At 41.3% G+C, this 26,847-nt stretch overlaps 1 protein-coding gene across 1 annotated transcript; it reads left to right on the top strand.

The window, feature by feature from the left end:
- The first annotated feature begins 7,282 nt into the window (after positions 1–7,282).
- On the top strand, positions 7,283–26,770 carry zranb1b (zinc finger, RAN-binding domain containing 1b). Its single transcript, XM_060934360.1, has 10 exons — positions 7,283–7,429; positions 9,193–10,110; positions 20,681–20,868; positions 20,992–21,145; positions 21,235–21,306; positions 21,817–22,015; positions 22,965–23,085; positions 24,284–24,413; positions 25,184–25,413; positions 25,490–26,770. The coding sequence occupies exons 2-10, from the start codon at positions 9,285–9,287 to the stop codon at positions 25,706–25,708; spliced, it is 2,139 nt and encodes a 712-aa protein (XP_060790343.1). The 5' UTR covers positions 7,283–7,429; positions 9,193–9,284; the 3' UTR covers positions 25,709–26,770.
- The last annotated feature ends 77 nt before the right edge of the window (positions 26,771–26,847 follow it).

The following is a 26,847-nucleotide window of genomic DNA, read 5'->3' as shown; positions in this document are numbered from 1 at the left end:
ATTTACTCAATTGTCATCAAACTTCATACGCAAACTCTTCATAGCTCACCTGACATATACGCCAAATTTTGTGCACTTTCGCCCCTGGGGGTGCTGATTATGGCAAAAATGATATTGCAGCTTCTGATTTGTCAAACTTGGCAAGCAAACTCTTTTCAAGACCCTTACTGAGGCGCTTGCCATGGTCGACAACGCACGAAGTGCGAGACCCTATTGTTGCCATGTGTCCAATTCTGTGCTTTGTCGCCATTGTGGGAGTAATGTCTCTTGCCGCAGAAGCTGTGGAAGGTTTTTCGCAGGGACGCATGCCCCCGCCCCCCTTGGCCGCTGGCGCGAGGGCCCGTCGAGGCCGCTTGCGGCTTTAATTATTATTATTATTATTATTATTATTATTCATACAGGACACTTTTTTAGATGGAATAAAAACATGCGTTCTATTCCCTTCTAGCGGGTTTCATTCATTTGGTTTGATAGCATGCAATATTGTTAGCATATTGCTTATCCTACGTGGATTACGTTTTCTGCTGCGCATGCGCAAAAGCATTTGTTTGTTAGTCGGCGGTACCAACAGTAATCTCATCTCATCGCATCATCTCTAGCCGCTTTATCCTGTTCTACAGGGTCGCAGGCAAGCTGGAGCCTATCCCAGCTGACTACGGGCGAAAGGCGGGGTACACGCTGGACAAGTCGCCAGGTCATCACAGGGCTGACAGACACAGACAACCATTCACACCTACGGTCAATTTAGAGTCACCAGTTAACCTAACCTGCATGTCTTTGGACTGTGGGGGAAACCAGAGCACCCGGAGGAAACCCACGCGGACACGGGGAGAACATGCAAACTCCACACAGAAGGGCCCTCGCCGGCCACGGGGCTCGAACCCAGGACCTTCTTGCTGTGAGGCGACAGCGCTAACCACTACACCACCGTGCCGCCCCCAACAGTAATCTATCCCAGTGAATTTAAAAAGATACAAGATACATCCATCCATTATCTCTAGCCGCTTTATCCTGTTCTACAGGCTTGCAGGTAAGCTGGAGCCTATCCCAGCTGACTATGGGCGAGAGGCGGGGTACACCCTGGACAAGTCGCCAGGTTATTGCAGGGCTGACACAGAGACAAACAACCATTCACACTCACATTCACACCTACGGTCAATTTAGAGTCACCAGTTAACCTAATCTGCATGTCTTTGGACTGTGAGGGAAACCGGAGCACTTGAAGGAAACCCACACAGACACGGGGAGAACATGCAAACTCCGCACAGAAAGGCCCTCGCCGGCCGCTGGGCTCGAACCCAGAACCTTCTTGCTGTGAGGCAACAGTGCTAACCACTACACCACCGTGCCACCCACCATAAGATATATATTACATGTAAAACTTTCACGCTAGCAAGCAACTGTGACAATTTGTAAACAAACATGGCCGCCATACAAATGTGTATGTATTATAATAATAATAATAATAATAATAATAATCATAATAATAAATTAATACAGGTTGTTTCAAAAAATTTGATATTATTTGAGATGTAAATATCCCGGAAACTGCATAGTCTAGGCAAATGAAACTGAACAGGCTTAATGTTGAGCAATATAAGATTTATTCCTCAAAACCTGAATGAGAAATTCAAAAGGTATGTGGATTTCATGAACGATTTCACAAATTTTCAATATTCGCGAACCCGCTCGACCGTCTCTTCTGATGCTGGTGGTTGTCCAGATCCTTTTGCCCTGCACACACAGAACTTTTTGTGCCATGTCCAAATCTGCATTGCAGTTGGTGCATTTTTAGAGAATTATCTCATAAATGCATGCTGCATAGTCTTGTTCGACTGTGTTCGAGCGTACTCTAACACACAAAACGCCTTTTCTTTTCCAGTGAAAGGCATTTCTATACCTCATCTCATCTCATTATCTCAAGCCGCTTTATCCTTCTACAGGGTCGCAGGCAAGCTGGAGCCTATCCCAGCTGACTACGGGCGAAAGGCGGGGTACACCCTGGACAAGTCGCCAGGTCATCACAGGGCTGACACAGACACAGACAACCATTCACACTCACACCTACGGTCAATTTAGAGTCACCAGTTAACCTAACCTGCATGTCTTTGGACTGTGGGGGAAACCGGAGTACCCGGAGGAAACCCACGCGGACACGGGGAGAACATGCAAACTCCACACAGAAAGGCCCTCGCCGGCCCCGGGGCTCGAACCCAGGACCTTCTTGCTGTGAGGCGACAGCGCTAACCACTACACCACCGTGCCGCCCATTTCTATACCTAAAAAGATAAAAACAAAAAACATTAAACATAAAATTTTGACCAGTTTCCACACATGCTGTTAAAATTTGAGGTCAACTGAACGAGAATTGGCAAAGTTATTAGATTGTGAAATGATATCAAATTTTTTGAAACACCTTGTATTGGCTGGCTTTTTTTCGTGGTATATCAGATATATTCCATTCAGCTAGCATGATACTGAACGAGTCAAAAAAGAGATCAATATCATGCTAGCTGAATGTAATATATCTAATATACCACTTAACACCAGACAATATTATTTAAGTATGCCATGTTATGCTTCATAACTATGTTAAAATGACTAAATATTATTATATTATAATTTGACTAGCCTTAGTGAAAACCCGACCTGAAACTCCTTGTGAAATTTATTGCATTACTGTATCATTTTTTATTCACAAATAATTTTAGCCTATAGATTATAAATACTAAAGAAAGGCAGTTAAAAACATGTCTACATTAGTTTCAAAGAAAAAAATTTGAAAATTAATATAAGAAGTTAATCAGAAAATGTTGCAACATACAATGTATTAAAATTATAATTACAATAACAATAGTTTCCTGTATTTAAGTATATTCAAAAGTATTTACACTAAATACAATAACTACAGGCTGCTTTACTGCACTGTACTTGAAACATACATATTTATATGTGACCCTCTTATTTACTCACAAAAAGTCAAACATTTAATTAATAAGGGGCTTTTGTTCAATGTTGATAAAACCAAAAATATACAAAAGTCTTAGGCACTCTGTGTTTTTTTCATACAAACTTTGTTATAGATTTTATTTTTATGACTTCTATATTATCAAGTCAGTACAAAAACATTTTAGATTTCCAAACATTAGTTTTCCAGGACAAAAGTAAATGTTACAGAAGAACATTTGTCAGTAAAGAAAGCACCATATTAAGAGAAAAAATAAAAAGCATAACGAAGGCTGCTGGGTTTTGCTACAAATAAGAACCAAGTGCTTGCAGCTAGTTTCTTTATAAAATGGCACAAATTGTACCTGAGACTACATTTTTTTAAAGCAATACATTGTCACATCAGATATTGAGTTTGTTTCATGTATTACTATTTGCTGCTCTTTATGGTATTTTTAATGTAAAAACATTTTATTTCATTATTTTTGAAGGCATGTTGTTTTTCTTCTTTGCATGTGCCGAAGACTTTTGCACAGTACGGTATATTTCACTCATTAATTCATTTTCAGTAACCGCTTTAGCCTTGTCAGGGTCATGGTGAATCTGGAGTCTATCCTGAGAACACTGGGCACAAGGCATGATATTTCACCCTGGATAGGACACCAGTCCACTGCAGAACATCATGCACACACACACACACACACACACACACACACACACTCACTCACTCACTCACACTCTTATTCACACCTGTGAACAACTTAGCATAGCTGTTCCACCTGCCTGTGCATTTATTTCCACATTTTTTCAGGAGGAAACCAGAGAACTCAGAGAAAATGCATGGGAACATATGGAGAACATGCCAAACTCGCACAGACAAAACATGAGCTCAGGATCGAACCAGGCACTCTGTACCATTACACCAGTGCAGCCCCTCAAATGCATTATTGAAAATTAATAAATGTGTCAATGCATTAAAACCACAATTACAACAAGTAAAGCAATGGCCAAGATCACACTTTAAAATTCCATTTCATTTTTGTAGCAGTGTGATACACTTTGTTATTGAATTTCCCTACAAATTCCACTGGATGGCAATAATGTTGCAAGATTGAGAAAGGAGGCATGGCTCGGCTTTGAGAGACACACAATGTGTACAGCAATCCAATGATGAATTGTTTTCTGAGTTACAGATGTAATTCAGCAGTTGTCTGGTCAGATCGAATCAGGTGGTACTTCTAGGATATTGTAATACATTCTTAGAAACAAAAAGGTTCTTTGAGGGGTCTTTAATGGTTAACTGGATAATTAAAGGTTATTAGCTTCCCAAATGCCTTCTACTCAGAGCCATTTCTCTCTCAAGGGTACTACATTTTTGAAAGAGTGTACCTACTATTTAAAAAAAAATGGGGAACAGAAAGTGTGTGAATTTCACAAGAAACGTCTTTAGAAAGATTCAAGATGTACTGTATTACTGATATTCCAGGAAGACTAAATTAAGCTACATAGCCAAGAGCAGTTGGGAATCTGCTCTCAACAGGATGGCCCATTAATGTAAGAGAGAAATTATGGAGATTATGTCCATGTTGTTGCTGTTCTTTAATGTAACAGGGTGTAGCCATCTTTGAAAAGACAACTCATAAATTTGTTGATTTTTCAACAACAGAACACATTTTCAACACAGTCCCCAGAAAGACCTTGTTAATCCATAATTTTATTTTCCAGGTAAAATTGAGAAATCATGCAGTATATAGCATAATCTTTGAGTAAAACTATGTAATGTATCTATAACAAAATCTCATCTCATCTCATTATCTCTAGCCGCTTTATCCTTCTACAGGGTTGCAGGCAAGCTGGAGCCTATCCCAGCTGACTACGGGCGAAAGGCGGGGTACACCCTGGACAAGTCGCCAGGTCATCACAGGGCTGACACATAGACACAGACAACCATTCACACTCACATTCACACCTACGGTCAATTTAGAGTCACCAATTAGCCTAACCTGCATGTCTTTGGACTGTGGGGCAAACTGGAACACCCGGAGGAAACCCATGCGGACACGGCGAGAACATGCAAACTCCACACAGAAAGGCCCTCGCCGGCCACGGGGCTCGAACCCGGACCTTCTTGCTGTGAGGCGACAGCGCTAACCACTACACCACCGTGCCGCCCTCTATAACAAAATATTGTGTATATATACATTGTATATCTCTTTTGTGGGCGGCACGGTGGTGTAAGTGGTTAGCATGGTCGCTTCACAGCAAGAAGGTTCTGGGTTCAAACCCAGCGGCCACCTTTCTGTGTGGAGTTTGCATGTTCTCCCTGTGTCTGCGTGGGTTTCCTCCGGGTGCTCCAGTTTCCCCCACAGTCCAAAGACATGCGGTTAGGTTAATATGGGACGGCCTTGGGCTGAGGTGCCCTTGAGCGAGGCACCTAACTCCCAACTGCTCCCCAGGCGCTGTTAGCATGGCTGCCCACTGCTCTGGGTATGTGTGTGTGCTCATTGCTCACGTGTGTGTGTGTGTGTGTGTGTGTGTGTGTGTTCACTGCTTCAGATGGGTTAAATGCAGAGAGGAATTTCACAAGTGTGTGATGAATAAAGTTGTGCTTTCTTTCTTTTGTTTCTTTGTGTCTAATATAATATTGAGTATTACCGTATGCTACAGTGTACCTTTTTATTTCTTCCTAACAAAAAGGTGTAACTGTGAAAAATGTAGTAGCAGTGGTATGTTCTCAACAAACAAAGAGGTTCAGGAGAGCTATAACTGCGGCATTGAACTGAAGTCAACTCACCCGTTAAGAAGTTGACAAAGGATTAGCTTGTTTCAACAGGCTTTGTAGCATCTTTAAAAGCCTGTTACCAACCGATAACTGCTGTACCACCCACAGGCTGGGAAAAAAAAAAACACAGGCAAGATTCTTGTCATATATAAACTACATAAGAGGAACTTAAAAAGAAACTGACAAATTGCCATTGTGTACCCATGTTCACTATTTAAAATATTCAGAAATGAAAAGAGAATAAAGAAATTAGATGACCGCTTTGTATTTTATATTAATATAACTACACATGGCATGATTTACAGCACTGTATCCACAAAAGGAATTTTCACAACCAAATTTTCATCTGCTCCTTTCACTGTTCACTTTTATATGAAGTACTTTACATGCATCATTTAATTACATTGCTCCAGGGAACAATTAAGACCTGAGAAAATATATCCTTGCAGATAAATGATGCATATCAAGTGAAAGTGATCTCACGCCCAAACAGAAGACACCAATTAACCCAAGGGAAATGATCCTATTACTTTGCCAGTTATTACCATTTCTGCCTTGGAGTAGAGAGGCAACAGTGTGAATGCTTCCCTTAGAAAACCCAAAAACAGATTATCTGAAAAATAGCAGCCTGACATTGAGTCACTGAAAGGCAGGAATTTCCTCTTTGAGGTTTAATATACAGTAATCACACCAGCTGGCACAGACAATGCCATGATGGACTGGTCAAAATTAGCCTCCTGGAAGCTGAAGTATATTCAGTGCTGGTAGTCAATAATGAAACAAGTTTTCTGACCGGTCAGAAAGCTGACAGTGAAAGAGAGGATTCTGGACACTGACATTACCTTGTATAGCAGGTGACTTAAGTATGTGATTCATTTGATGGGTATAAATACAATTACAAAGGCACATGCAAAAACACATTAATAGTGTAAAACTCCTTGATACATTCTGTCCTATTCACTTAAACATAAAATATTTCCATCTTCAATACAGTTTATGCCTTCATTTGTTTTTTTTTAGAATAATCTGTCTTATTCCAAAACGTAAACTCAAACTGACCGCCATAAATGCGGGTAGCAAACAAACTATGCATTAACTAATACTACATTGACATGTCAATTATTCAGCTTTAGTTTTGCATAGATGCTTTTCAAAAAAAAAAAAAAAGGTCACAAATCTCTAAACTGTTGCTGAAAAAGTGCACAGCAAACCAACTATACCAAACCACCGCATAATGCTGCGGTAGATCTTTTCTGAAATGATTACATCACCCTTTTACTATAGTTGCTATTGCCTGAAATGTATGAAAAGAACACCATTGCGGCTCCAAAGGAAACAACTAACCGGCTGCCACTACTTTGTTCGAAGAGCCAAGATGGCGGTACGAGATTGTCAGTTTTCTGGCAGCCTAGTTACAGTGGGAGAGTCAGAAGCCCTTTAATCTATGTCAATGAAATACGCAGGCTCTAATTGGCTAAGATCAGTCACGTGCACAAAGAGCCAATCACGTTTGAGAACCGCTCCAGGTGGCGTCCCTCCTCCTTGTATCTCTGGAGTAGGTTTATTTTGGTTTACCCTGTTCCCGTGCTGCCGCCATTAGACAAATCGGCACTGGAAATGGGAATTAGTACTTCATAAGTTCCCAGAAAGCTCACTGTAAAACGGGGGTTCGTGGATAACAGGATCGTTGCGGTGGAAAAGGTAAGGGTGGAGGGAATAATACGAGTGTGTGCTGCTAACGGCTGAATTGTAGGTGTAGGGGGTTTGTCGGGTTGTTTATAGGTAGGATCGGTTTCGTTCGGACAACTGCTTGAAAGCGCCGGGATGTGTTACTACAGAAATGCAACTCAAGAGGGCTCTATTCTCTGAGAAACCGAGATCAGGAACCGGGAATATGTAAAGGCCTGTAGATTTAGCTTGTCCATTGATTTTCTCCGCCTGTTTTCCGTGTAGCCTACACAAGCTCAGAATGCTACTGTAGATCCCGCTTCTCACCTTCTGCCCCAAATCCAAGGAGGCTGCTTAGCTGATCTAGCTAACTAGTGATTGGAAAAGGACAGCCTATCATTATTACCTGGACGTCAGTTACTTAAGTAGTAAATAAAATATATAAAAAAAAATTGAGGTGCTTATTATTTAGGTTTATATATATATAATATATATTCAAGCTCTGGTTTAAACTGATATCTGGAACACTTTAGCTCTAATGTTACACTCATTCAGGCTCATACACAGCTTTGTATTGACATTTTTTTTTGGAGAACAAGCTAGTTATGTGTGAATTGAGCTCGAACTGCTACAGATTTTCTCTTAAAACTGTTACCTGTAAATCAACTCTTTTGGTTAGGCCGTTAGGATCGCTTTGACATGTAGCTAAGCTAGCTAACTCCCCAGACTAAACCACTTCATTACTGTGGCAGTTCGGACTAAACCAATAGCACAGACCTAATAACTAACTAATACATGTAAGTTTTTAACGTCGAAATTTTAAAAAGTACGCGACAGGTCCGGCTTAAATTATCACGAACAACAGTAAATAAGAGCTTGCTAATGCTGCTTACAGTACAGTTCACTGTGTGTATTAGGAGAACTTTGTTTTGTTTAAGCTAACATAGCTAGCATATCCTGCATCTCTGTATACATGGCTTTGAAAAACATTTGTCGAGTGAGCTGGAATTATGTGTTTTGTTTCCCTATTTGGACTTAACACAAGAATGGTCCAGAGTTGAAAGCAAGTTTCCCGTGGGACAAACCCTTTCATAGTGTCTGTACTGTGTTTTTATTTCATTACTGCTTCACACGGAAGGGCGAAAAGTCGAGTTCCTGTATAATGAATACACACGGCTCTAAAATCCCTGCAGCCCATGTGTGAGAACGCACAGCTGCACCACCACATGTAAAACATTCAAATGGATGAGATGGGTTTCTGCTGCGCCTTACTCAAATGTGATCCGGTGCCACTGAGATCTTTCATTGATGGATCTGCTACAAGTGGCTGTAAGTGACAGGATTGGGAGTTTTGGGGGGCATTTGGTTAACAAAGTCTTTCTCTGGTTGTTGTTCATGCCATGCTCGTCTGGTCTCTGTACTAAACCTGGGTTTCCTCGCCCTCTTTCCGAATCACGGACGGAATTCTAAAAAAAATTGGAACGTGCCACTGTTGTGATACAGCACAAATATATGGCATGGCTACAGAAACACTTAAAGCAGTGGAAAAACAAGGAGTTGCGCACGCCTGACTACATTTTATACAGAATGTCGCGTGACCCCGCTTTTGTATATCCACCAACATGGCCGACATCCGGGTTTCTATTTTGCTTCTGACGTCACTAGTTATTTGGAGTCAACATTTTTGTCTTTTGCTTTATAATGTGATTCCCCCCCCCCCCCCCCCCCCCCCCCATGTAGATAAGCACATGATTGATTGATTGACTGATTTTGTGTTTTTTTTTGTTTTCCCTCAGAGCACCCTGGCAGGCTGAGTGGCCTTTTGTCAGGCACGAGCCAGCGGAGGGTGGGAGGGAAGGGGGTATTTAGAAGTTCTGTTTGAGCGAGGATGACTGATTTCCAGCCGAAGTGGAGCTGCGAGTATTGCACGTACGAGAACTGGCCATCTGCCATCAAGTGCACTATGTGTCGCGCCCAACGACCCACTGGCCCCATCATCACCGAGGAGCCGTTTAAGAGCAGCCCGACTCTCAACTCTCACCTGTGCTCCACTCAGGAGGGATCCAGTGTTCTCATCTGCCCTGATTCTAGTGCCCGGCCCCGAGTACGTGCGACCGATGAGGCACCAGAGATAGCCAGCAAATGGTCATGCCACATGTGCACCTATCTGAACTGGCCACGCGCTATCCGCTGCACTCAGTGCCTCAGCCAGAGGCAGCAAGGGCCTCAGCAGGGCCCTCACAGGGCCTCAGATGGCCCTCACACATCTGAACCAGGCTGTCGACTTCCTGCACCGGCAGCCCCTGACCCCTGTGAGGAATACAATGACCGTAATCGCCTGAACACGCGTGTCCAGCACTGGGCTTGCTCAGCCTGCACCTATGAGAACTGGCCCAAGACCCTAAGGTGCGTAGTGTGTGACCACCCTAAGCCGAGTGATGCGGTGCTGCAGGAGCCACAGCCCGAGAGTACCATGGCCCTGTCTATAGTGAATGAGCAGGAGAGGACAGCAGGGGGAGGGGGTGTGGGGGGCAGTAAAACGGCTCAGAGGAGGCTTTCGCCCCCTGTGCCTGCTGGCCAGGCTGAAGTACAAATTGAGCTGGCGTCTGGGGCAATGGGTGCCCAAGAAGAGCACGAAATGGACTTTAAGAAACTCAAGCAGATCAGGAACAGGATGCGGAGGAGTGACTGGCTCTTTCTCAATGCCTGTGCAGGTGAGACGAAGCCTGACAGCTTCAAAATGTTCACTGTCCAGGATCTTTATATTTAACTGTAATGTGTGTGCTCGCAAAAAAAGTCAGACTTCTTGAGTGATTTCCTGTGCTTTAGGACAATTGTTTGTCTTCTGAATTTAAGTGTTATTTTTCTTGCCTCAGTCTTTATCATGAATGTACAGCACAGCAGTGTGGGAAGCTTGTCTGTTTAACAGAACCTTAAATTTTTACCATGATTCACTTTCAGCTACAGTTTAGAAATCAGTAAAAGCAGTTTTCTTTGGCACAGCTTGAATCCATATCGTAAATCTAATTAGTAGAAATATGGAGGTGATTATAGGAAATCATGCACGTTGATTGGTCGAGAGATTTTGATTATTTCTCGATAATCCCCGTCCAGCGACTCGGCAAAATGGTGACCAATCGCTTTGTCATCGTAAATGAGGAAGAATTACAAATTATGAAAGAGTGCGCTGTTCCTAAAAGTACTAAAGATGCTATGAAGTTTTGGTATAAAACTATTTAAAGGTAAGGTGGAATTGTAATTTATTTTATCTATTTCAAAACAAAGTATTTTGTGACTCGACATAGGTAAGTGACACAAGTCGGCGTGCCAATTTATTTATACTAAAACAGTTATCCACCTCTGGCTCAGTGAATATTGGTGAATAATAACCTCAACTTTGTCTTGGTTATTATTTAAATAATATTGTATGGCATGGAGTGGTATATCAGATATATTCCATTTAGCTAGCATGATCTTGAACTTGCCTTCAGTTTGTTCAATATCATGCTGGCTGAATGGAATATATCTGATATGCCATGAAAAAAGCTAATTTATTATTATTATACATGCACATTCTTTTCGGGTGTTCAACACATCTTTCTCTTTCAAAATTCTCTCAATTTTCCGTATTTAATGATGCAAACCTAACGTCCATGTTCGTTTACAAATTGTCACACAGTTGTTCGCTAGCATGGAAGTTTTATGTCTCCGACGTGTGGCGTCATGTCTTGACAACCATGCAATATCATATATAAACCATATTCAATGTGCATTCTCCATTGGGTAGAGTGATGTAATACACGTAGGATAAGTGATATGTTAACAATATTGCATGCTATCAAACCAAATGAATGAAACCCGCTAGAAGGAAATACATGTTTTTATTCCATTGAAAGTGTCCAGTATGTATAATAATAACCGATATTCACCTCGCCTACAGTGAATAATTGTTAGTCTTTATGTGCTCATGAAATCAGAATTAGTGTGTTGTACAAGTCTCTTGGCTTTGTGTACAAATATACCAGTATCAGAAAATGACAATGTGTTTGGTAGATATTCTTATTTTCTTTTTACAGTACAGAATTTCTTTGGAAAGAAAAATAAGCCTTTGCCACATATATATTACAATACAGTGAAGTTATTTTCTTTCCATATCCCAGCTTGTTAGGAAACTTGGGTCAGAGTGCAGGGTCAGTCATTGCTCCAGGGACGCTGTGCTGAGAGAGGGTTAAGGGCCTTGCTCAAGAGCCCAACGATGGCAACTTGATGCTGGAGCATGAATCCATGACCTTCTGAGCAGATCCATTGAGCCACTACTGCCAAATGATTTAATGATACAGATTGAGCACATCTAATTTACATATGTATATGTCTTGCCCATGAACAAGCTACCTGTATCAAGCTATAGTAGAAGCTAGTTATGAGCAAATATGGGTTCTTTGTGTAGCTGTGGTTTTGCAGCTTCCCACACGTTATTCCCTATTCAAAGCATCCTGTGTGTGTGCGTGCACGCGCGTGTGCGCACTCTTCAGCTGTCTAAAATCCGTTGATTTTCTGTGTAATCATGTATAGCTTCACTCAGACGCTGAGGGCTACAGTGGTCTATGAGCTGTGCGCAGTTAATATTCAGCTAATGTGTGTATGGCATGGTGAGCGAGCACTTGGAGGTGTCAAGGTGCATTTAACAGCACGCTAATGCTGTCACTGCCAGGGTGAGAGGAAATGGCTGGGTTGGTAACACATTGACTCACAATCCAGTACCAATCTCAGCCACAGCTGTTTCAAACCTTTGCTTTAGGATACCGAACACAACAAAAATGGCAATGGAAAAATCCTGGACAGTTGAAAACAAGCTCTCCCTCAAATTTCAGCTGCATTATTTAGCTAGTTTGTTAAACCACATTTCAGTTTCGTTAGATTCAGCAGAAGGGTGTAGGGTGTCCTGTAATGCTATTGGCTGTTGTGGAAGTCAATCATGCCCTTTGACCCTCTCCCTCCGTGACTCCTTTTTGGGTAATATATCAGGATCACATCATCGCTCTCAAGCAATTACATGACCATGTTTCAGACATTTAAGTAAGCAACACCATAAAAACTTATCTTTTCATGTCCAATCACAATGACTCTGTATTAACATCCTTCTCTGGAAATCTGATCTCAAGTGGACAGGAAGTTTATCTTCTCTGTAACCTGCATTAGGGACGGCACGGTCATACAGTGGTCATCACTGTCCTCTCATAGCAAGAAGGTTCCGAGTTCAAACCTCACAGCCAACTGGGGCCCTTCTATGTGGCGTTTGCATGTGCTCCCCATGCCTACATGGGTTTCCTCCCATAGTGCAAAGACCTACAGATTCGTTCAACTGGCTACTCTAAATTGTCTATAGGTGTAAATGTGCATTTGAATGGTGGTTCATCTCTGTTAAGGCCCAGTCCCATAGTATCGATAACTGTAATTAACTATAAATAAATCAGTCCCCTGCATTTTATGTGGTTGGTGGTCACACCAGACCGATAACGATCTCTATAGCCCAGGCCTGGGTTTATCAGTATTGGTGAGGTTACTTCTGGAGTGATTTCCCCCCCCCAAGGCCTGGACCTGATCCAATAAAACGTCAGGTAATCGTTTACATGTGACTGTCTGAGCATGTACTATTTTCCCCAGGCATCTTTGTACATCCTTGTTGCATCATGAAGTCATGGAATACAGATTCACTGAAAATAAAAAAATATATAATACAAAGTACGGATTTTATTCACAGATATGCGATTTTCCATGAAATATTAATAAACACATAAATGTAGGTAAGGTATTTTAATTATGAACTTTGGCAGTCCAAACATTGAATTGTTTTAGACTTTTTTTTAAATTATTTTTTTAAAAATCTGTGATGCATCATCCATTTGAAACCTGTAACCAGTCTGTAATGTACTGAAACGTCCATGACCAATCCGTAAATTACTTGCATCCGTATTCATAACTGCTCTGTGTTTTGTATCCTTTTATTATATTTCCATAGTCTGTGGCCTATGCGTATTTTGTCAACCACCAGTGTGTGTACATGGGTTGTTTTGAAGTCCAGGCTGTACAGTATGACCTGGAATAATGTGCTATTACTTGGAAAAAACTTCGATGACTATTTCTAAGTTGCATGCATTTATTTACCTGAGTGGCTGGACTAACTGATATTATTATAGTTGTGGTGTGACTGCTCCAGACTGGAACTAAATTCAGGCATAGGTATAGTCATATAGTTATTGGTGTTGTGGGACTGGGCCCTTAGCCTTGTGATCGGTTGTAAACTGCCCAGGGTGTACCCTCCCTCTCACCCAAAGTCCACAGGGATGGGCTTCAGCTTCTTCTGTGACCCTGACAGATAAGTAGTATAGATAATGGATGGATGGATAACCTGTATTAAGATTTCTTCCAGTATAACCACTTGCTGTTTTTTAAAATGCATCGTTTTTCATCCAGTATGAAAATGGCTGAGTGAACAAACTAAACTGCACTGTTCAGAATGTTCTGTAGTAAGTCATATATAAATGTTAATGTTTAAAATCTCTTGTCAGAATTTAGTCACTTAATGTAGGTTCTATCAAAACACTCGTTTCCTTTTTGGCAAAATTACCCTTTGTGTCACTTGAAAGAAATGGGGCTGAGGAAATGCATGATGTTTATGGTTAACACCCCCCCCACACACACACACACACAGTGGAGTTTGCATTCTAAATGTGATTTTCCATGTAGGGAGTTAACAATATCTGACAGGTACTGATGAGAATGATCTTGAAATAGCAGTTTTGTTGCTTCTATAATGTGCTTTGTAGCTTGAACATGTTGTGTACTGTATAGCTTTAGCTTGAACATGTGTTTACATTTTCTGTACCTTGTTAATCCATCTGTAACAACAGCCAGCTGCAGCACTTCTTCTGTTCTAGCTGTCTGTATCGAGACGTTATATAAAGTGGGGCTTGGGGGTCACTGTCATTGGTTTAGACTTCACAAGTCTGTGGAAATGTTCATGGACCTTTTTGAGATTTTTGTGTTTCATTTCCTTCCTGAGTTTAATATGAATCAGGCCTTTTCTGGAAGAATCATCAACCACTGAAACCTGAAAAAGTCCCGAAAATGCTGCAACATTTAGGGAAACGGTGCCTGATCTTGCCTCATTTTACTGAATGTTTCTTGAAAGTCTGTGTCAAGGAAATATTGAAAGTCAAGGGTTTTTTTTTTTTTTTTCCTTTTTCCCCCTCCCCTTGTAAGATTTAAAGTTATCTAGAATGCCATTGCATCGCCATGGAAATGTCGTGTGTGTGTGTGTGTGGGCTACCCCCCCCCTTTTTTTTTTTTTTTTTTTTAAATATATAAAGCTTTCAGAATTTATTTCTTTGGAAGTCTTAAATCTACAGAACATTTCAGGCACAAAGTTAAATAAGTATTGCTGCTTTAAGCAAATTTAGCTTTATTCTCCACGTTTTCTTATGTGACATGAACTAAGAAGTGTATTTTATAGAGTTGGGCATTTCGTCAGTTATAGTTCAGTCAGTTACTGGCAAATTACAAAAATGACACTGATTTTGAGATTACTAAAAAAATATTGCACATAATGCTGGTGGATATGATGGGGATCATTTTATAGTGATTGCTATTGTCACCTAATGCCCAGTGTTAATCAGTGGCGTCATATACAAACGTTTACATTCTATATTGCATTCTGTTCGTAATTAAATTAAGCAAAGTGGATTTATTTATTTATTTTTAGTCCAAAACACATCAGCTCTAAAATCTAATCACTACTAAAGGGAAAATATTAAATTACTAGTTTAAAAGTTTCATGTACAGTTGCCTCTGAAAGTATTGGAATGGAACAGTAAAGCCAGTTCTTTTTGTTTATGCTAAACACCGAATACATTTAGGTATTCAAAAGGCAAATGAGGTGATGTATCAGAATTTCAGATCTCATTTCCTGATATTTACACCCAGTTATGTTAAAGAATTTGGAACATGGCACCTTTTTGTTTGAACTTGCACATTTTTCAAGTGATCAAAAATATTGGAAAATGTGATTGGGTGTTTTCTTGTTGCCTTGTTTGAGTTGATTGTTTACACAATTCATAGCTCTGAATGTCTGTCACAAAAGATCAATGCCACAATTTGGTGAGGTCAGTGGGTCGCCAGCTTGATGCAGTTATTGTATAACCCCAAATTAGAAAAGTTTGTTGGTATGGAAAATGCAAATTAAAAAAAAAAAAAAGAAAGCAGTGATTTTTTTTTTTTTTTTTTTCCGCCTAAATTTACTTTGTAAACTTGTATTTCATTGCAGACAGTACGAGCCCAAGATATTTCATGTGTGGTCTGGTCAACATTTCATTTGTTAATATTAGTGGTGTCAAAAATGTCGCGTTATTAACGCGTTAACTTGACTCAATTTTAACGGAGATAATTTTTGTTTATTGCGAGATTAATGCTCTGTGACATGATGCCACGCCCTGCACAGCCAGAGTCCTCTGCCCTCCCCCGAAGAGCCACAGTGCTCAGCTTAAGTTTCGTTTTCCCATCGGCGGCTCCAGCCCCACTTTGCAGTGGCTGTGACAAGACGTGTTATGCTCTGCAATAAAAATAAAAAAAAACATTGGTACAACCAGTGTTCGAACTATGCCGATATTTTCGGGGGGGGTCCCTTTTTTTTTTTTTTTCCCCCTTGGGGGTGCTTGCGCTGGTCTCAGAGCGCGGATCTCCATTGCGCGCTCACTTCGGATATGCAAATGCTTCCCGTTACACACGATTGCTATGTCAATAAACATCATTTTGCCAATAGAGTGCTTTGAGATCAGCGCGAACCCGGCGGCGGCCATATTGGAAGTCAAACGTCGCTGTGTCAGTGCATTGTTGTTGCTCAGCGAAGCAAAATGCCGAATACGTGTGTCATTGTTGGCTGTAGTAGCCGGGGGGAAAAGGGTGGCAAAAGCTTCCACAGACTCCCTAAAGTCGTGACAAACCAGGGAATTGCAGCACAGGAGAAAAGCGAGCGGAGGAGACGACAGTGGCTGGCTGCCATTAACCGATCAAATTTAGGACTAGACTGTATCCAGATTTGTTCTGATCACTTTGTGACAGGTAGGTTAAATTGTCTTGAATTTCATAGTTACTAAAATAAATGTGATACAAACTATTATCTTTTCTATGTACTTTCAGCAATGATTAATGGATATATTTGTCACATTGGGTAGCTTATGTCTACTGCAGTGTTGCATCAAATGGCATTTAAGATCTAGGCCTAGTAATGTTTATGTACACATGCTGTTAGTACAAGTTACATACTAGGCCTACATTTTATTCACTGACTAAAATAATTGATAATTATGTGGCAACAAGCTGGGGTCAGCTTTCCATTCCTTCTCACTAATGCCGCTTTTCCACTACAAACGCGACTGAGTCGGGCTGAGCCGTGCCGTGCTGAGTCGAGCTGAGTGGGGCTGTTGGAGTTGCATTTCGACTACAACCGCGCTGAACCGTGCTGGCTGGAAGTGGGTGGACACATTGGGTGGAGTTAGCGAAAGTGGGTGGACGTCATGTGATGTCGTTAAGCAGCGCAAACAGTGACATCAGTGAGCTTTTAAGCGGTAGTCTCACGACCCGAATAGTAAACAATAAACATGGACATGGAGTCGTTAGTGTTGCTGGTCTTGGTTCTGTGGCTTGTCACCGACAACGCCAACAGATACTGGCAAGAGCGTATAGATGAGGCGAGGCGCATAAGGCTTCAGAAATTCTCATAATTTGTAATTATTCTTCTTCCGGGTTTACGGTGTTTACAGATCCCAGCGTGCTCGCGGGGCGTGTGTGGGCATGTGAGGACACTCCTTCTCACCAATCAGTGCACAGGGGAGTGTCTGCTCACGCCCCCAGCCTCACTCGGCTCGCTTTGGCTCGCTTCAGCCCCACTCCAAAACGGTGCGAGTTTTAGGGGCTAAGCAGGGCTGAAGCGAGCGGAGTCGTGCTGTTTTTTGGTAGTCGAAACGCGAGCCGTGTCGGGCTGAAGCGAGCTGAAGCGAGCTGAAAAAGGGTAGTGGAAAAGGGCCATAACAGTGTATGGATCCACATTCCCAATGAAATGTACCTTCTCAGCATAACGCTCCCGTGCCTGCTTATCCAAACTTTCACAGTAGTGCTCCATCACTTCAGATGTCTAAATTCTTAAAAAATCAAAGCTTGTAAGCCCTCTAACGCGGAAACGAATCGGTGAATGTTTACTCTATGATGTGTACTCTGCGCGCTCTGGAGCGAGTGACTTCCAAGATGGCCGCGCCGACCGCATGGTTACTATTTTTAGCATCATCTCGGAGCACTCTATATTTTAGAGACCCCCCAACATTTCCCAAATCATGTTTTCAAGGGATCTCATGTCTGTTTCAGGGGATCTCGGATCCCCCAAGTACCCCCGTAGTTCGAACGGTGAGCAAGCCCATTCACTTTTTATGCTGATAAGAGAATTACAATGGTTTTTCATGTGACAAAAATGTGCGATTAATCGCGAGTTAACTATGACAGTCGCGACATTAATCGTGATTAAATATTTTAATCGCTTGACAGCACTAGTTAATATACATCCATTCCTGTGTTTCAGGCCTGCAACACATTCCCCCCAAAAAAGTTGGGACTGGGCAGTTTCGGACTAATAATGAGGTCAAACTATTAAATAATGATGTGAACAGGTGATTGTAATCATGAGTTGGTACAAAATTAGTATCCAGAAAAGGTCTTGTCTTTGAGCAGCAAAGATGGGCTGAGGATCTCCAGTTTGTCAACAAATCCATGAGAAAACTATTGAAATGTTTAAAAACAATGTTCCTGAAAGAAAGGGAAAAAAATATATACATGTATTCCTGTATTTGACCCTCTATGGTGCGTGTGATTCAAATAATTAAAGGAATCTGGAGGAATTTTGGTGCGTAAAGGGCAAGGGAGCAAGCCTAAGCTGTGATCGGCGATACCTCAGATGGCACTGCATCAAGAACTGTCATTCATCTATAGCTGATATAACCACATGTGCTCAGGATTACTTTGGCAAACCTTTGTCAAGCACTACAATACGGAGTTACATCCACAAATGCCAGTTAAACCAAGGCACTGTGCAAAAAGGAAGCCTTATGTTAACGGTGTCCAGAAGCGCCATTGACTTCTCTGAGCTCGAAGGTGTCTGGGATGGACTGTCGCACAGTAGGAACATGTATTGTGGTCAGATGAATCAGTATTCCAGGGCTTTTTTTTTTTTAAAGAAATGAATACAGTGTGCGCAGTACCAAAGATTAAAAAGGACCATCCAGTCTGTTACCAGCAACAAGTCCAAAAGCCAGGGTTTGTCAGGGTATGAGGTTGTCAGTGCTTTTGTGAAAGGTAACACACTTCTGTGATGGCAGCATTAATGCAGAAAAGTACATCTGAGATTTTGTTTGATTTGATTGTTTACACAATTCATAGCTCTGAATGTCTGTCACAAAAGATCAATGCCACAATTTGGTGATGTCAGTGGGTCGCCAGCTTGATGCAGTTATTGTACAACCCCAAATTAGAAAAGTTTGCTGGTATGGAAAATGCAAATTTAAAAAAAAAAAAAAGAAAGCAGTGATTTTTTTTTTTTCTAAATTTACTTTGTAAACTTGTATTTCATTGCAGACAGTACGAACCCAAGATATTTCATGTGTGGTTTGGTCAACATTTCATTTGTTAATATACATCCATTCCTGTGTTTCAGGCCTGCAACACATTCCCCCAAAAAAAGTTGGGACTGGGCAGTTTCGGGCTAATAATGAGGTCAAACTATTAAATAATGATGTGAACAGGTGATTGTAATCATGAGTTGGTACAAAATTAGTATCCAGAAAAGGTCTTGTCTTTGAGCAGCAAAGATGGGCCGAGGATCTCCAGTTTGTCAACAAATCCATGAGAAAACTATTGAAATGTGTCCAGAAGCGCCATTGACTTCTCTGAGCTCGAAGGCGTCTGGGATGGACTGTCGCACAGTAGGAACATGTATTGTGGTCAGATGAATCAGTATTCCAGGGCTTTTTTTTTTTTAAAGAAATGAATATAGTGTGCGCAGTACCAAAGATAAAAAGGACCATCCAGTCTGTTACCAGCAACAAGTCCAAAAGTCAGGGTTTGTCAGGGCATGAGGTTGTCAGTGCTTTTGTGAAAGGTAACACACTTCTGTGATGGCAGCATTAATGCAGAAAAGTACATCTGAGATTTTGGAGCAATGTATCGTCGCTGTCAGTTCAAAACCTGCTATGTGACAATTTAGGTCAAATTGGGTTCTCTATGCTGATTGGTCAATTTTGACCTTGTGCTTCCATTTATGCTAATTAGAAAAGCTAATAATAGAACAAGTAAACTTTTACTGGCTTCTCAGCTTGTTATTTCAGAGTTTTATTCAGTTTTTTACGTCTCCTGTAAAAAAGGAAAAATGTCACATAGCAGGTTTTGACCTGACAGTGACGATATTCTGCCTTCAAGACGACAGCTTTTCCAGGGATATTTCAAGAAGACGATGCAAAACCACATTTTGTGCACATTACAAAGGCATGACTGTGGAAGGAGAGGGTGCCTGTCCCCTCTGTCCCCAACAGATAATGTGTGGTGAGTTTTTAAACAAAAATATGACGATGATGACCCTGTACTGTTGCACACCTTTATACCTGTTTGCAGGAAGAATGGGAGAAAATAACCCCTGAAACACCATCACTTGGTGTCTTCAGTCGCTAAACATCTTTTAATTTATTTTTTTTAATAAAAACTTTTTTTTTTTTTTAAGTGTGTTGCACGAATCAAAATTTGAAATGCTTTTATTTATTTTAAACTATGTGCTGTTTGTATTGTTTTGAAAGCAATACAGGTCAAAGATTATTTACAAGTCTGTGTTTTTCAGTTTTAATTTCAACATACCGTCCCAACTTTTTCCTCATTTGGGGTTGTGGGCAAAGGATAGTAACCAAATATTAAGTGTTATTTACTTTAAGACTATCTGTTCCTATACTTTTGTTCATCTAAATATTGATGGTCTGCTACCAACGATGTTCCAAGTTGTTTAACACACCTAGATGTAAACCTCAGGAAACTAAAGCTGAAATTCTGATCTATTGGCTCATTCATCTTTTCACCTCAAACCCAGTGTCTTCAGTGAATAGCAAAAACAAATGGATTGGTCTTGTTCCAATATTTTCAAAGGGAGATGTATGTAATGCGTGTGTGTGTGTTTAACATGTGTATTTCTCCCCTTTGCAGGTGTGGTAGAAGGCGATTTGGCTGCAATTGAAGCCTATAAGTCATCAGGTGGTGACATCGCACGTCAGCTGACCTCAGACGAGGTCCGCCTGCTGAATCGTCCATCTGCATTTAATGCTGGCTTCACTCTGGTACACCTCGCCATCCGCTTTCAGCGCCAGGACATGCTCTCTGTGCTGCTCACGGAGGTCAGCCAGCACATATGCTCGTTTGGCGTCCTCAGCATTCATGAAGTAGTCTAGTGAATGTCACCCATTTTACCTGTTTTAGACATGATTATATTTGTGTGTGTATGTTTGTTTCTCACTCAGGTGTCTCAGCAGGCGGCTAAGTGTATTCCAGCCATGGTATGTCTTGAATTAACAGAGCAGATTCGTCGGGAGGTGGCTGCCGCACTACACAGGCGTAAAGGAGAGTTTCCCTGTTACTTCTTCACTGATATCACTACCTTTACTCTTCCAGCAGGTGAGATGCATCATTTTCACTGAACTACGTAGTGTATGTGTGTCAGTAATTATGCTTGCTCTTTATTTAACCCACCATATCTTCTGTAGACATTGAAGATCTGCCTCCTAATGTCCAAGAGAAGCTGTTTGATGAGGTGTTGGATCGAGATGTACAGAAAGGTAACAAAAAATTTGCACAATAGCAATATTATTACACAGGGTCTGCTACTCAGATTAAATTAAATAAATGGAAGGGTCAGTTTTTATTTTTTATTTATTTATTTATTTTTTAAGTGTGACTGGTTTATTGATTTTCAAGCAAATTATCCAGCCAGCCCTGATCAATATACCAGACTTTTTTTTTTGTATTTTCTGATATGGTAGCCAGACTTCATTCCACCCAGCAGACCCTAATGGTGTGTATTGGTTGCAACTGGAAAGATGCTAATCCCCAGATAATCCACTTAAGTTACACTTAGTGATCATAATTTTGAAAAACACATTTATGTGGAGTGACCATTTATGTGGAGTGCCTGCTGTAGCCCCCCCCCCCCCCCCCCCCCCTTTGTCTCCCTTCTGTGTACTTTTAATGTTGTTCTTTGCAAAAGTTGAATATTAAACAAAGGATTTTTCCATAAATATCCAGTCCTATAATAAGCACATCTGTTCACTGGTATAAAAATGTTGCAGAGCTTGAAGAGGAATCTCCAATCATAAACTGGTCTTTGGAGCTCGGCACACGACTGGACAGTCGGTTGTATGCTCTGTGGAACCGCACTGCAGGAGACTGCCTTCTGGACTCAGTGCTGCAGGCCACATGGGGCATCTACGATAAAGATTCCGTACTGAGGAAGAGTCTGCATGACAGCTTACATGACTGCTCCCACTGGTGAGGGAACATGCACACACACTGAAAGGTATTCTACAGTGAATCAAAGAAACGGCAATTTCCTGTTGATTGAAACCTGATTGATCTGCACATAAACGGATGGTTTTATTCTTCCTGCTTCATGCCTTATGTATCCTTTTTTTTTTTTTTTTTTAATCCTGAATGTTAAATCATTTGAGTATCAAATATCGCATTAGGAAATGAGAGAACAACAAAGATTGCAGAGGCACAACGAAGACATCACTGCTGCAGTATGTGGCCAAGAACAGCTAGTAGCTATTTATTCCCAGAAAGCTTTCGGAGCAATCATAGTTGGACGTTTTGGAAGGAATTTTTAATTGTAAACTTGAATCAGCCTTTATGTGAGACCACAATGACCTTTAGTTCAAGAGACGATGTTTAACACCATATTTGAATATTTTGCCTGGGGTCTGATTTCATGTGTCAGACTGGATTTATCACTTACACACACTGTTGCATGCTGCAGAAGGATTAATGGCGTTTATGCAAAGACAGTGTGGGGGGGGGGGATCTTTTCATGAACAGTGTTCCCATCAAGAACTTTTTTTTGAGGCATTTACATATTCCTTCATAAAATGGAAGGAATACAGGAACTGCTGCAGATACAGATATTTATCACAGTTGCATATAATCAGTAAGCATGAGGTTAACCTAGGCATCATAGTGTCAGAATGAGTGCATCTCTGTAGATTAGAGATTTAAGTAAAAAAAAATTTGAATGCACAACCATACTAAATGCTGCATCATGCAATTGCAACTCAACCTGCTTTTTACAGCAGTCAGAGGTACGAGATTAGGTTTCTTTTAATAGAATATTGATTATAGGTGACTTGGCTTTCCTCCAAAGTGTCTGCTTTGTCTAGATGTTAATTATTCAAGAAATTACTTTTTTGTTATGAATTACTGGGTGTTTTGGTGTGTGTGGCAGGTTCTACACCCGCTGGAAGGAGTGGGAATCGTGGTATTCTCAGAGTTTTGGCTTGCACTTTTCTCTGAGAGAAGAACAGTGGCAGGAAGACTGGGCTTTTATTTTATCACTGGCCAGTCAGGTATACATGCGCTCTCTCTCTCTCTCTCTCTCGTGCTTTCATTCACATTATGTAAAAAGAAGTGGTTATAGTACTTAACACCTTACTCCAGTCTCTCAGCCACCATGCTGTCAGGATTGATGTGAGATATTTATAGCCGACCTTCCTCATACTGTTCAGTGGCACTTGTATGCTTCTTCGTCGCTTATTATTTATACCCCTGCTCCAAAGGGGGCAGGGTATACTGGTTTATTTACCTCTGTCCGTATTTCCATCTGTCCGAAACACCCTTTTTCTCAGCAACCACAAATCAGCCACTTGGTACCGAACTTCAGCTTGGGGTTCTATACCGTGTAGACCAGGGGTGTCCAAACTGATCCATAAAGGGCCGTGTGGCTGCAGGTTTTCATTCCAGCCATGCAGCAGCACACCTGACTTGGCTCATTCAATCAACTGAACTGTCTTCACACAGTCAAATACTTGCAGCCACACCCACCCTTGATTAAAGGGTGGGTGTGTCAGTTGATTGAATAAGCCAAATGAGGTGTGCTGCTGCATGGCTGGAATGAAAACCTGCAGCCACACGGCCCTTTATGGATCAGTTTGGACACCCCTGGTGTAGACCGTTTTCAGGTCTGTCACGCATTGATTTCCTGTTTACCATCTTAATGTATTTACAAAACACATAATGTGGATTTACATTTTTCTCAACAACTACAAATCCCAACTTCTTGATATTTGGTACTGAGCTTCAGCTTGGGGTTCTATACCGTGTAGACCATTTTCAGGTCTGTCGCACATCAACTTCCTGTTTACCGACTGAATGTATTTACGAAACTATAGGGTGGGTTTTTGACGCTATTTCAAGAAGCAAAATGCTTTTAAAATGACAGTTTACCAGGATGCTCTTTGAAATCCTTGGGGAGAACACTGCTCTTTGCTTGTTTCAGGGTTAATTATGAATGTTGACGTCAACAAATAAGTGTCCTATTCCTTCGATTGCTTGCATTCTGATATAAGCGAGAGCGGGGGGATACGTAAGTGAGCAGTAGCTCACAGTTGATCTTGTTAATGTACACTATATAGCAGCAATATTCAATTTATTCACAAATGTAACCCCCCCCTTTCTCCCCTCCCCCCCCCCCTCTCTCTCTCTCTCTCTCTCTCCCCTCAAACCCCCCCCCCCCCCCCCCCTTTTTTTGTGCCTTGTTCCTGGAAGCCGGGGGCGAGTTTAGAGCAGACTCATGTGTTTGTCCTGGCCCATATCCTCCGCCGGCCCATCATCGTGTACGGCGTGAAATATTACAAGAGCTTCCGAGGGGAGACATTGGGATACACCCGCTTCCAGGGTGAGCTTCAGAAATGAAATTTGAATGAGCTAGCTGGATAAGCTGGAATAGTTTAATAATTACAGTATCGATCATACAGGACTGTTTGTAATATATCAACTGCAAAGGCAGCTGGTATATTTGCTTTGAAATGTTCCTTAGCAAAACTGGTGCACGTGTAGTGGCAGAGACTATGAATACATTATCTCACAACAGCTTTAAGGCTCATTTATTCTTTCATCACTGAGCATCGTGTGAATGAAACAGAAGGCGCATATAGCCCGTGTTTAAAAAATATTGTGAATATTTTTCACACAGCACTCGCCTCCTGTGCACCAGGCATAAATTAGACAGCATATTCAGCTACTGTGCAGTAAAATGGAGTGGCAAGTGTCTCTCTTAAATTCTTGCAACAACCCAAATGAAGATGAAAAGCTGGCTAGAATGTGATTGGTTTGAAGTGATTTTATACCGTAATAGGATTTTAGCAACATGTACAGACTGGTGAGTGGTACAGCACATGTTTATTGGTTACAATAAAAATTTTCACTGCAGTTTACTTGATTGCTGAAATAAAAATTCAGGATTCTAGTCATCTTTTACGTTACATTTTTTGATGTTTATGCCATCCGAAATAATACGCATATTATGATGGCTAAATGTCACTGCTATAACACCAGTCCAGCTGCCTTGATGTGCTACTATTAGACGTTTAGAATTGTAAAGGAAAGTGTTGGCATTATGCCCAGATGAAATCCAGACTAATCTGTCACATCCTGCCTCCTCGACAGGTGTGTATCTGCCTCTGTTGTGGGAGCAGAGTTTTTGCTGGAAGAGCCCCATAGCGCTTGGTTACACACGAGGCCACTTCTCAGCCCTGGTTGCCATGGAAAATGACGGCTATGACAACCGCGGTGCAGGTGCTAACCTAAATACGGATGACGATGTCACAGTCACTTTTCTGCCCTTGGTGGACAGTGACAGGAAGCTGCTGCATGTCCACTTTCTGTCTGCACAAGAGGTGAGTGGAGGTTTTGTTGTGAAGATTGAGTTTATTTTTGCAAAAGTGCGTTGGTAAGTTGTTGTGTGCCCATCAGATGGGAACAGAGGAGCAGCAGGAACGCCTGCTGAGGCAGTGGTTGGACTGTTGTGTGACGGAGGGTGGAGTCCTGGTGGCGTTGCAGAAGAGCTCGAGGAGGCGGAGCCATCCTCTCGTCACACAGATGGTGGAGAAGTGGTTGGATGGCTATCGGCAGCTGGGCACCTGCCCTGCCCTCTCGGATGGTGAGGAAGAGGAGGAGGATGAAGATGAGTGAGCAGGAGAGGCTTCTCTTTACTCAGAGACTTGGTGCACCTTTATCCATCCTTGCAGAGAACACACATGTACACTAATGTACCATTATTTATCCTTGTCATATGTGTACACACACGCAATTCTTACACTTCAGTAAACCAGTGGTCTTTTCTCATCAATGATGCAAAAAAAAAGATTTTGGCCCACATGAAATAAAGAATTTAGGTTACAAATGGTACATGCCTTACAGAGTATGCCCCTTTTTGTTTTTATTCCAGTTATTAATTCTAGATTTGCTTTTGAAGTAAGATTTGAAATTTCTGTAGTTATGGTAAGGGCACTTAAGCACAGTCTCCGCCCCCCTAAATTTGCTTCAGCTCTATTTTTAAACTTTTTTTTAAGTTGTAACACCTTTTCATATACATCACTTGAATTTGAGATCAGGTTTTTGTCAAAATCCATTCACTGAGATATTTATTTACCTGTATGATAGTTTGTGAGCTACAGAAATGAATACATACCACTGTATGATAAATTTTGACCTCATGTGCATGAGAAATTCAACTGCAAACTTGATACAAATGTTAATCAGTGCTCTGTTCATACCTCACGAAACAGAGAGAGCCTTTCCAAATGGATCATTCTTTTCAGTTGGTTGATAATGCTGAAGGTTACACTAAGTTATGTTTCTACATACTGTAACACTTGGGTGTCTGGTCACATTTGTTTGCAGTTTAGGTGTTCTGAGTTTTTTTTTTTTTGCTAATATTCTCTGGATGTGCTTCTTAATTATTACATTCAAAGACTTGACAAACCAAAGTGAACATTGGTCCATGCTCTTGCAGTGATCAGCAGACTTGTTTTTGATGTCTCCCCCACCTTGTGGCTGTGTGTTCAGTCGAGATCCTCACCTAGATTTAAAGGCACCCTTGAGTTCTTATTTTCCGTTAACATACAATTATGTCAGATCTTGGGCATATGTTGTACATCTCTGATGTGTGATGAGGTGGAGACCAAATCACTGAAGGATTATAAGCTGAATGTCTAACAAGTAAAGCTTCTTTAAAACTGTTTGTTTTTAAAAGCAGTGTATGTGACGTCTTATCATATGTGCCTGATAAACAGTGTCAAGGTTGCCTTCTTAAGGTAAAATAAGTGTAC

This window comes from Neoarius graeffei, chromosome 11 (assembly GCF_027579695.1).
Source record: "Neoarius graeffei isolate fNeoGra1 chromosome 11, fNeoGra1.pri, whole genome shotgun sequence".
Classification (NCBI taxonomy): domain Eukaryota; kingdom Metazoa; phylum Chordata; class Actinopteri; order Siluriformes; family Ariidae; genus Neoarius; species Neoarius graeffei.
The sequence above is the reverse complement of the archived record's forward strand: the minus strand, read 5'-3'. Positions and strand labels throughout refer to the sequence as shown.